Source organism: Lepidochelys kempii, chromosome 22, assembly GCF_965140265.1.
Source record: "Lepidochelys kempii isolate rLepKem1 chromosome 22, rLepKem1.hap2, whole genome shotgun sequence".
Classification (NCBI taxonomy): domain Eukaryota; kingdom Metazoa; phylum Chordata; order Testudines; family Cheloniidae; genus Lepidochelys; species Lepidochelys kempii.
This window is the reverse complement of record NC_133277.1, coordinates 17,932,899-17,945,202: the sequence shown is the minus strand read 5'-3', so window position 1 is coordinate 17,945,202 and position 12,304 is coordinate 17,932,899. Positions and strand designations below refer to the sequence as shown.

Sequence of the window (12,304 nt, the reverse complement as noted above, 5' to 3'; positions counted from 1 at the left end):
CTAAGTCTAATTGCTAGAACATGTGTCTCCTGCAAGAGCTGATACGTGTATCTGATAAATGGAAGAAAAACACCTTTTGTAAGAACTGTGTATATAATAAGCGAGATGGCTGTATTTGCAGATTCTGACACAGTCCTAATAGTGCTAAGTTCCTGGCATTTTTAAGGAGGTTAAATAAATGGTGTGTATATTTTATGAGGCAAAGATATGCTATTGTCAGCATTCTGCCTCTATTGTTCGTTTGTCCCCTGTACCCCCTATTAGAAGCTGCAGATTTGCTGGTTGGGTTCACTTTAGTGCACAGATCAGCAGCAGCTCTTCCTCCCTCCCGTTTTCCCTGTCGTGGTCCAAGGGGCAGTCAGCCATTGTGGGATTGCACGTGACTTCACTGGACTGTGTCTCTCAGCCGTTTGCTTACACAAACACCATCCGATGCTTACAGCAGTTGGAATGGGTCATGTACTCCTCTTTTAATCGAGTCTCTCATTGTTCTTTCAGATTTTGGGTTCAGTAACATCTTCACACCTGGCCAGCTGCTTAAAACCTGGTGTGGGAGTCCCCCCTACGCAGCCCCCGAGCTCTTTGAAGGGAAGGAATATGATGGGCCAAAGGTTGACATTTGGGTATGCGGTGAACATATCTGTATTTTGCTTTGATCTCATATCGCTGCTTTTTATATGTGGCTTTGCTTCCAAAGCACTGAATTCACTTCTTGTAGGAAGGACCCATTTGTGGAAATAGTGTTATTCAAAGAAATGTAGCTTTATTCCAGCTATTAAATTGCATGCTTCTTGTTATAAGGCACTGTGCTTAATATTTTAGGAGTTGTGTAGAAATATATGTACATTTTGATTTGGTCTTAAGAGAGTTAGATTCTCTTAATACTTACCAGTGAGAAGTTGGCTATTCTGCTTGTTGTCTGGTTTGACCTGGTGTATTTATTTGTAGCAGGTAGAGATCATATCCCTCAGAACAGAGCATTTAAAGGGGCACAATGAAGGCAAAAGGCCCAAAAGAAGAATGCTCGCAGCTGCCTGCCCATCCCACATCAATTAGTAGTTTGAAACAGTCTCCCTTACAGGCATTAGCTGTTTGGTAACAGCTCTGCAAAAGCACGGCTATAGCAGTTTTACAATCCTAGTTCGAAACTGGGCATGAGGTTTGTTGCCATTCTGGTGTGGCTGTGCGATTCCTGCCATCCCTCCATTTTCCTGGCCGGATCGTCTGTGCGCTTTAAGAAGGGGTCCAGGAGGGTGGGCGAGAAGCACGGCATGAGTTAAGCTCTGCATGTTCTGTGTGGACGTACAGTCGCCACAGAGCCACAACTGAATTTAACAAACTGTGTAACTCTGTTGAACCAAGTGGATTTACACTGGGGATGATAGTTACCCAGAGTCTCCCTTTGTGGTGATGGAGGGCTGGGATTTTAGGATTGTTGCACCCTTTGTTTTTGAGGCCTAAGAGCAGGCCTATCTCAGGCTTATTCAACAGATGTCTTTGGGAGGTTGAGCTGGGATTAGTTGGGGGCTGCTAAACCATGACAATATCCTAATTTTGTTTGCATTCTTCCAAAAGCTACACTTGCTGCTGTTCTCTGCAGTTTCAGAGCCTCTCATGTCCCCTTTGACGTTGCTAATATGTGTCAAATCTTTGTTTTTAACACAGAGTCTTGGTGTGGTCCTGTATGTGCTGGTCTGTGGTGCTCTGCCCTTCGATGGGAGTACTCTGCAGAATCTGCGGGCAAGGGTGCTTAGTGGAAAATTTCGCATTCCATTTTTTATGTCCACAGGTAAGGCCAGATTTGTTTGCACTGAGGTTTCTGAAACTGTTTGTTCGCAGGCACTATCTGAAGCTTCCTGCTCTGAGTGTCTTTGGAACAGTTCAGCTTCAATACCAGCTGGCTGAATTTATTTATTTTGTTTCTATCTTCAGATAAAGGACATTTCTACCCATCTAGTAGCTGTATGGGTTGAGCACTAATATCTAACATGTAAGCTGTATGGATTTCTGAATTCCAGAGAACTTCTAAATCCATTTTCTTTTGAAAATTTCAGCTCCCATCTATTCTAACCTTGCATATCATAGACTGCTGTCAATACATGACTAAAATATTAGTGAGGGCAGGTTTTTAGTAGCTCTTGTAAGGTGGAAAGTCTGAAAACACACCAGGCCCTAGGAATCTGGAACCTTTTACCATTTCTCTCTAAGACAGGAGAGTTTTGCAGGCCCTCTGGTAAGTTCTGTTAATAATCCTGAATTTGTCTTCATTTTCTGTACGAACCCCCTTGGGTACATGTCTACTTACTGGACACAGATACATGGGCTGCTGGAATGGAGCATGTTCTAGGCTCAACAAAAAGAAATTCTCCTGAAAGATTAGCTTGATTCCATTTAAAATAAAACCAAGTTCTCTCTGAAAATGGCTGTGTGTTGGATCTCCTTGTCTACAGCTCTGTGAGTAGAGAGAGGCCTGCTTTTCTGACGGCTAGTTACTGAGCAGCTTGATTTCTTTCTATTCTTGTTCCTTTACAATAGGTTCGTAGTTAAACATAGTATAGGGCTAGTACAGAGCCACATCGCCATAAAGCCGAGCTGCATTTCATTCCTCGAAGAGCCTCACCTGTAAATGTGTAAAAGGGCTCCAGTCTGTTTTTGTGCTCAAACATTTAACCTTTAAAAGTCAGTTAGATCTAATTTAAATATGTTGTTGACTTTATGTACGTACCAATATAGCGATTGGAAACCAGGAGATATCCGTAAATTGATCTTCACTTCCTTTGACAAGTGTAGGAGGCTGCAGGGATTTTTTAAAAAATCCATTTCTTCACTAGGTAGATGGGACTGAAGTGCTGAGCAGGAGTTTGCAGATAGTGTTTTCTTTTCTTCTCCTCCTTTCCCCCCAGCTTTCTCTCCACACATGCACATTAGCTGTGTGAAACTACAATATCCTGCTTGCAGCTAGGGACTGCTCTATGCAGCCGCCTTCAAGGGCTGCTGCTAGTATAGCACATTCTTGTGCATAACTCCCATCTGTCTCAGGACTGGCCTCATTTGGTTCTCTTTCTCACTGCATTTCAGTGACCACTAGTGACCTGGTTCTCAAGAGCAGAAATATCCCTGGCTTTGTGAAAGCTCGGGGAGTGTCATGCTTCTGCTGCAGTATGTCCAGAGCGGCTTGTTGTCTTAGCAAGTCTGCAAGATAGTGTCTAAGTGAGCCTTTTGCATACATCAATCCTGTAAATGACACCTGTACAGTACACAGATGACACAGACATGAGCTTTCATTATTAATAAGCAGTGCTTCCTTAACAAAGCTGTGGTGTTTAGTGTGTTAATTTAGGGTTGAATGTTCCTTCTCAAAGACGCCCTCAGGAGACTGGTTTGTAGATTACCACATTTCTGTTTGCTGTAAATTCTTAATGTTAGTTGCTCTGAGTGCATTTTAAATATTTTGTTTTTAATGCCTGTCATCTTGAGGTCATTCCTGATCTTCCCACGGTACCAGACAAGACATAAAAATACTGAAGTGCTATGCTGTTTCCATCAGTTTTTTCATCTTGGCAGGGCATGCTAGTTCTCATTCATGACTAATTGTCTCAAATACACTGGTTCCTTTTCAAGTACCAGAGGAGTCATTTGGATACATTGGGGAGAGACAAAGAAAAAGAAATGCATACTTCCTGCCCACCCTGAATCCTTCTCTTACATGCATGCACAAAATACTTTGAAGGCCAAGTGGGTGAGTTACTTCAATAGGCTCTCATCTTTGGGAATCTGGAGTTGAAAGATGAGTTGAAAGGCCGTATCCTAATCCTGTGTACATATTTGCTTATCTCACATCTTCCCTGTGCAGTTTGGCACCATTGGCAGTTGCTGCTTACGCGGAAGCCAGGACTGCACAGTCAGAGTTGTGGAGGAGATTAGTGCAAACATGTCTGCCCTAAATTGTAGGCAGCTTGTACTTAAGAGCAGCATAGAAAACTGTTTGACTTCAGTAGTGAAAAGAACAAGGGGACATAAAGTGAAGTGTTCAGCATCTCCTGTAACTTACATGTTCCTTAGCTAATGCTCAGGCACTGCTGAGGCTTTGTGTGCTTGTGCAGCCACGCTGAAATGCTGCTGTAGGGTGTAAAATTGAGGAGAATAATAAGCATGTTGCTCTTTCTAGTCTGTTGCTTCATGATTCTTTGCCATGGTAGCGTAGGTGGATAGATAACCTCGCTGTGGTCCTAGCTCTTCAGAAGATGATGATGATGCAATTCCCTAGCCTCTCTCATTCGGGAATATGGAGGAAGGTTTTATACAGGTCGCTAGCTTTACATAACCACTTCAGTTTCCAGGAAAGCAGCATCCATTTTTGCATGTGTGCTGTGGGAAGGCATGTTACCAAAGCCCCTTCACGTCAATCTGAATGTTTCACTTAGCTTTAGACTTTTTGGAGGTTACTGAAACCAACATTAGTTATAAGCTGCACTCGTGCTAAGGGCGCTTTCATGGCCACTTGTGCTAGGCAATTCCATCAACATATCTGCCTAAAAACGGGGCTGGACTGGGGGAATAGGACGTGATTTCAGATTCCTTTGCTCTCGAGGAGGAAGAGTGGAATTTAATTTCTGCTTTTTGGTTGGGCTGATTTTAGCAACGCAATCCCTAAATGATGTAGTCTGTCACTTCTGGAGACCTGGGTCCAAACCCTGACTTAGGTTCCAGTTGAGGAAGGTTTGCTGATCTCATCAGAATTCCCCATTTTTCCAAAACATCTCATTGCTAGGCACAATTCACAGTGACTGGATATAAGAGGTTTAAGCCTGGAATAGCAGCAGGTGCTGCAAATCCAGACTAAGGAGCTGTGTCAGAATTTAGGAGAGAAGCTCAAGAACAGCGCAGACCAGCTGTAGGCCAGGGCTGGGAGAGGTGGAAGGTACACTGGAGGAGGGACAGCCTGGGCTGGGCTGCAGGTCAGTGTGTGTGGGTAGGAATAAACCCAGCAGGGGCTGCTTTAGTGCATGATCAAAGTGGATTGGCAGAGTTGTCGTGGGGAAGCTTTCCCAGTTCCTGCGTGCACTGTGCCTGTCTCAGATCAGCCTTCTTGATGTACTTGTGTGAGTGCACAAATAATCTGATGGAGAATGCTCAGCGTGGTACTGTACTCAGCCTCTAAGAGCAGATCACCACCTTCCTTTGTTTAGATAGATTTCCTAAAGCAGTTTTCTGCTAGGCTCTTAAGCCATAATACACTGGAGTTGTGCTCTGAAGAGTTTGTGGCTGGAGACAGGGAAGCCATTGACTGTAGCTCTATGTGAATGGCTTTCTCATTTGGACCCTTTAATTCTCTTAAACAAAAAACCCCTTCTCCCTGTTCTGGTGCAATATCTCTGCAGGATGGGGAGTCCTGAGAAGCCTGCCTAGTCTCTGTGTCCCATACAGTTTAGCTTGCCAGCTAAATCTGAGGCTTTCCAACCTGAAGCTTTGAGTATCCAGAGCTTAACTGCCACCAAACCAAAAATAAGCCAGTGAATTCTAAACGTCACTGTCAGTTATATCACCCCGCCACACCCCACCGGCCCTTGATTCTTTGGCATGGACTAATCAGTGACTTCTTCAGTTATTCCTTTTGGCCCACTTACATGGTATGTCACAAAAACAAGGGAAAGCAGGGAAATTAGTCTAATCCGGGAATGATGCATGGGATAACACTGCCAAGCAAGAAGCCATGGAGAGCTAGTTAGTCAAGGGACCTCTGTAGGGAAGGTTCACCAAAGACGTGGATTTGGAGACGAAACCTTGGCCCTTGCATAGGGAGTAGCATAAAAGAAGGTGCAAAGCCACCTTTATGTCAGATGTAGGAGCATCTGATGGTCTGAGATCTTTGCAGTGCACAGCTGGGTGAGGAAGGTACAGGGTGGCACCCTTAACTACATTTCCTTGGTCTGGTTGATTTAAGTTAGAGCCTTAATGTTGTTTCAGTATTTTTGTTTCATGAAAAATAATCCCCTTTGCCAGAAGCAGATGTTCTAGAGATTTCATAGAGGCTTTATTTCCTCTTCCTTCTGGGCTTTCTCCAGACTGAGGCCCTCTTTGAAGTCTTAGCTCATGAGTGACACATTGCGGAAAGGGGGAGGGCTGGAATGCCTGGAGGGGTGGCCTGAGCCATTTGAAAGGGCATGTTGAGCAGCTCCATGAGTCTGAGAACAGAAGTGGCTGAAGAGCTGTGTGTAGCTAGTATTGCTTTACAGGTGCTTAAACTGCCCTGGTTTCTGGCTTTCCAACAGATCCCTTCTGAGCCTCCTGGTTAACAAGTGCCTTGCGCTTTTGCTAAGCACTGTGCAACTTCATGTGACCATGAAGAATTCATGACATTCTCTGCCCTCAGCCTGCAACACTTGAAGTGACGGTTCAGCCACACCAGCTGTCTCCTGTTAGTTGGACAACAATGAAGGGTTTAAAGAGAGTTAATTTCACCCTCTGCCCCTCCTCAGTGCCTTGCTTTAGGAGTCCTAGGAGTTCTCGTTGGAACATTCCTATGATGGCTGAATTTGCAAGGTCTTGTAATGCGTATGACTGTGCTGCCCTTGGTTGCTCTTCAGTCTCATTAGTTTCATGTCTATGGAATGGCTGTTTGTGTCTCTGTTAAACTCCAACAAAGCCCCATTCCGATAAAAATTCTCTTTAAATCCACTAAAGCTGTAAAAAGTGTATCATAGGAACAGGACTTGCCAGACTAGATCAGACAAGCAGTCCATCCCTTCTAGCATCCTGTATCTAACAGTGACTAACACCAGCTGATTTTAAAGATGGTGCAAGAAGCTCCAAAGGGGGCAGTTATGGAATAACTTTCCCACAGAGGCAGCTTCTTCCTAACGTTCTTTACTCAGTGGCTGATGCCCTAAGGAATGAGGGTTTATTTCCCTTTTAAAAATGTTCTCTTATCCCAGGTGTTCCCATAGTCCTTATAAATGCCTAATCCTTTACTTTAAATCATCCTGAGATCCTCACCTTTGAAACCTTGACGCAGTGAGTTCCACAGATTAATTATGGATTCTGTAAAACATTATTTTATCAGTTTTAAATTGCTTGTTTTTCATCTTCATTGAATGTCCTCATGCACTTGTATGTTGTCCAAATGCGGAAGTAAGGCTCCTCCTGTCCTTTCCTGCCCCCCTCCATTGTGCCAACAAGCTGGAGTAGCTCTGTGTGCCTTAGGGACTCTTAGAACAATAGTAATATCACAGTAATTCCTAGCATTTTAATAGCAGTCTTCCTCACAAGTGCTTTTCAAAGGAGGGGACATGTCCTCTTCATTTTACACATGAGGAGACAGGCCCAGACTGCTGTAATGCCTCCCTACAGGAGGATCTGGATGACCTTGTAAACTGGAGTAATAGTAATAGGATGAAATTTAATAGTGAGAAGAGTCAGGTTATGCATTTAGGGATTAATAACAAGAATTTTAGTTACAAGCTGGGGACGCATCAATTAGAAGTAACGGAGGAGGAGAAGGACCTTGGAGTATTGGTTGATCATAGGATGACTATGAGCCGCCAATGTGATGTGGCCGTGAAAAAAGCTAATGCGGTCTTGGGATGCATCAGGCGAGGTATTTCCAGTAGGGATAAGGAGATTTTAATACCGTTATACAAGGCACTGGTGAGACCTCATCTGGAATACTGTGTGCAGTTCTGGTCTCCCATGTTTAAGAAGGATGAATTCAAACTGGAACAGGTTCAGAGAAGGGCTACTAGGATGATCCGAGGAATGGAAAACTTGTCTTATGAAAGGAGACTCAGGGAGCTTGGCTCGTTTAGCCTAACGAAAAGAAGGTTATGGGGAGATAGGATTGCTCTCTATAAATATATCAGAGGGATAAATACCGGAGAGGGAGAGGAATTATTTAAGCTCCGTACCAACGTGGACACAAGAACAAATGGATATAAACTGGTCATCGGGAAGTTTAGACTAGAAATTAGATGAAGGTTTTTAACCATCAGAGGAGTGAAGTTTTGGAATAGCCTTCCGAGGGAAGCAGTGGGGGCAAAAGATCTATCTGGCTTTAAGATTAAACTCGATAAGTTTATGGAGGAGATGGTACGATGGGATAACATGGTTTTGGTAATTAAATATTCGTGGTAAATAGGCCCAATGGCCTGTGATGGGCTATTGGATGGAGTGAGATCCGAGTTACCCAGGAAAGAATTTTCTGTAGTATCTGGCTGATGAATCTTGCCCATATGCTCAGGGTTTAGCCGATCGCCATATTTGGGATCGGGAAGGAATTTTCCTCCAGGGCAGATTGGAAGAGGCCCTGGAGGTTTTTTTGCCTTCCTCTGTAGCATGGGGCACGGGTCACTTGCTGGAGGATTCTCTGCTCCTTGAAGTCTTTAAACTACGTTTTGAGGACTTCAATAGCACAGATATAGGTGTGAGGTTTTTTTCGTAGGAGTGGTGGGTGAAATTCTGTGGCCTGCGTTGTGCAGGAGGTCAGACTAGATGATCATAATGGTCCCTTCTGACCTAAATATCTATGAATCTAGTGACTTGCCTAGGCAGAGTCAGTAGCAGACTTAGGAACAGACCCATATCTCTGGATTCCGAGACCCATAGGCAGACTGCTTTGGGGTACCATGTGACAACTGGCATGCATCAGCCACATGAAAACCATCTTATCTCCTGATGTGCTGATCACTCCTTGCCCTGTACATGCCCTGTGATGTGCTGTCACTTGGCTTAGCTGTTAACTGCTATGCTTCCATCCTGAGTCCTTGGGACTTCACTGAAAGAAATCTAATACTTGCACTGAGGCAGAAATGTTGTACTAAAATGTGTAGTGCATCTAAAGCACTCCCAGATCTGTCCAACCTCTGGGACAGCCACAATGCTCTTCACTTAGAGAGGAGACACAGTAACAGCCTTTCCCCCCTCCACCCCAGGATCCATTCATAACTTAATACTTCTGCTGTCGAAGGGCTGGTGCCTTGCATTCTCCATTGAAAATGATCTCTGTGTATCTTCTTTCACTGAAATACGTTGAGGTTTTTCTTGCTCTGAAGACTCAGCTGGCATAAGGTGCGAGCTAGATGAGTGGTGTGAGAAGTAGCTGCTGCAGTTGGCAGAGGCTCCACAAGGGGAATTCAGTGTGGTGCTTGGGCATTTTTAATGGCTGCGATAAGAAAGATGCAGTATTTAAAAATTAAGCAGTTTATGGCTAGATCTGATGTGAAAGGAACAATTTGCGTTTTATTCCTTTACATCTGAATTGCTGCTTAATTTATTGAACCAGTTGTGATAGTTTTTTAAAAAATATCTGCCTGTGAATTTGCATCTTAATTTTATGCTGTGTTCATTCTTTTTTAGAGATTCTTGTGTTGTAAATAGGAAAAATAATGTTCACAAAAATGTATAATTTGTAAACTGCAGACAAGGCTCCATCTTTATTGGGGGAGACGCCAGCTCCTATTTTATAGAATGCTTTAATGGAAAATTTAATTTGAAAATAAGACATTTTCTCTGGCTTCAGGTTGCACTTGTCATCAGTTTACATGGTGTAAGCTTAAGTCAGGTGTGGTGGTGGTGCTTGTTATTGTAAGGAAGTTGGGGAAATGTGTTTTCCTGCATTAAGCCTGCATTTGGTAATCCTGCCTTGGCAGCCTGTTAGATGGTGATTGTGGTTTGCCCTTCAACCCTGAAATATGGGCTGTATTGCATTGCCAGAGTAAACAAGTATGTGGAGAGTAGACGAGGGCCACCTACAGGCTGTAACAAACATCACAGGGTTGATTCCGATGGTTGCTTGTTGAATGAAAGAGGGAGTTGATATTTCATTCAAAAACTGGACTTCAGTGTTGGCTGGTTTACAGGGGAGAAGTATACTGAATTAAAGGTGTATATATACAGTGGTGGTCTAGTCATCTGGTCTCAGGATATTTGAAGTGGTGAGATAATGTCTTTTATTGGACTGACTGTTAGTGAGAGAGACAAGCTTTTGTGCTTACACAGAGCTCTTCCGGTCTAAAGATATACAGACAGACAGATTTGGCCCCAAATATCAATGCTTTCAAAGCAAGCTTCTGCAAAACCTAAATCCAATAAAAATGTTACCATAGACTTCAAAAGTTGATTTTTGCTGTACGAACACAGGGTCTGCACCAACATTGTCTTGCACGTCGCTATAAGGAAAAGAAAACCCATGCTCTTGAGTGGTAGAAGCCATCGATGTCCTTTGGGAGTTGGGGTCTTTCTGCCCTTGTGCCTTGCAAAACCTCCCGCAGTTACTAACTTCTGATCAGCTGAGGACTGAGGGCTATTGTGCCACAGTGCCGCATGGGGTCCCTTTAACTCTGCTGAGCTGGAGATCTTGTTTTAATTTTGCTTTGCATGGAGCGTGTGCCTAGTCCTTGTAGATGCTAAACTCAGACATCAAATGTCTGGAATTTAATCCCACACTTGCGTCCAAGACTGAATCAGGCCTGACACAAGGCATGTGTATATTTGCTGTTCGTCAATGACCCTGTAGACAGAGTAGTGTTGTTGTCCGTTACTTTGAAAAAATACCCTTGTTCCTGACACAATGCAAAGCTGAGTCCCTCGGGAGGTGTTGCCCTTTGCTACTGAAATACTCATTTTCTTGTTGCTCTCTTGTAGAATGTGAGCACTTGATCCGCCACATGCTGGTGCTGGACCCAAGTAAGCGACTGTCAATGGAACAGATTTGCAAACACAAGTGGATGAAGCTCGGGGAAGCTGATGCAGAGTTTGACAGGGTGAGCAGGCAGAAAGGCTCTGGTGTGTCTACATGGTGAAAGGGTGTGGGGAATCCAGTATGCGGGCTCTAGGGAGGAGGGCTGAGTACTGGCCCTGCCTGTGCACAGTACTGGCCGTGTGTGCACATTGGAGACCATTAGAGTGGCTCAAAACTAAATTAATGTCCTGTGTTAAGAGTTCACGATTCCCAAGTGCAAGTATGCTGTTATTTCTTTCCCCCCGCAAGGACTCGCTGTCGTCCTTGTCTTAGTGCCCTCTCCTCTCTTGGACTCCAGATCATTCATCATCATTATTTTAGTCTCTGTATCTCTAGGCCATTGGGTTTCTTTGATTGCCCTGCTGATACCATACCTGGAATCCTGGTTTCCGGTTGCATTGGCTATGGGCCATAGCTGGCCCCCAAGATCTCATGCTAGTGTGGAGTGAGATGCTGTTTCTGCTCCTGCTTTGTCCAGGCAGGCCACTGTACCCTCAGTGTTTAGATACTGTGCCGAGCTGCAGCATGGGTCGCGGGCCCCCCAGCTGTAGGCTTGTGGCACTGGTGGTTTATGGCGTGTTCCACCTAGTGAACGTTTGCTGCCCTTGGGGTGCTGAGCACTGACAGTCTTTCTGTGCCCTTGCAGTTAATAGCAGAATGTCAGCACCTCAAGATTGAAAGACAGATGGAACCACTGAACGAAGATGTGCTCTTAGCAATGGTGGAGATGGGGCTGGACAAAGAGCGCACGCTACAGGTAACTCGAACCAGCTTGCAAGTGCCTCTGTTATCGGGCTGTCGCCTGCAGCTGGTAAATGTCATGTTGGTGGCTGATCACACCTGCCAATTAACACTTTCTTCTGCAGAGTGGGTATGGAGAGGAAGGGGATGTATTTTCATTACTAGAAAAAAAAATTGATTTCTTCTTATCCTTCCCTTGCTAGTCACTAAGGACGGATGCCTATGATCACTACAGTGCAATCTATAGCCTGCTCTGTGACCGATTAAAGAGACACAAGAATCTGCGCATTACAGCACCTCCCAGTATGCCACGGACCATGACCTTCCCCACACCAGCTAACATCCAGGTGGGTCTCAGATAGATGGGGTCATTTCATCGCTGCAGGTTTAGTCGTAACTTCCCCCAGCCTTGCAAAGCTCAACCTGGTCAGAGCTTGTTTGTTTAGCTGGGTAAGTAGAATAACTTGAGTTCCTTCATGACCATCCTCACCCTGGTAAGGAGAGAGGAGAAGATTCTTTGCCTGAGTGGTAAGTATTTTCATGTGTGTCCATGTTACTGTTCTCTTGGGGTTTGCAACTTTCTGGCCAACGTGCTGCTGGAGCCTAACCCTGTTTTGCTTTTCATGAAAATGCTCCAATTTCTGCTGTGCAGCATCTGGGAATGCATCTGAGTTTCAATAGCAGGAGTCTGGAAGGGAGCATGGGTGGGAGAGGTGGAGGAAGATGTAGTTGAACCTGGAGTTGGGATCCCTTCTGCAAGTGGCTAATGTGTTCGGAAGAAGGCGATCCCCCCTGAAGAGCGCTGTGCTACCTGGGCTGTTAGTGGCT

At 44.5% G+C, this 12,304-nt stretch overlaps 1 protein-coding gene across 14 annotated transcripts in view; it reads left to right on the top strand.

The window, feature by feature from the left end:
- SIK3 (SIK family kinase 3) overlaps positions 1-12,304 on the top strand; it is a 154,480-nt gene that overhangs the window by 112,852 nt on the left and 29,324 nt on the right. For all 14 annotated transcript variants that reach the window (XM_073320975.1, XM_073320974.1, XM_073320972.1 and 11 more), the window contains 5 exons: positions 499-623; positions 1,666-1,789; positions 10,639-10,757; positions 11,382-11,492; positions 11,680-11,823. In XM_073320975.1, the coding sequence (XP_073177076.1) occupies positions 499-623; positions 1,666-1,789; positions 10,639-10,757; positions 11,382-11,492; positions 11,680-11,823 (623 nt within the window). The remainder of the gene's footprint in view (positions 1-498; positions 624-1,665; positions 1,790-10,638; positions 10,758-11,381; positions 11,493-11,679; positions 11,824-12,304) is intronic.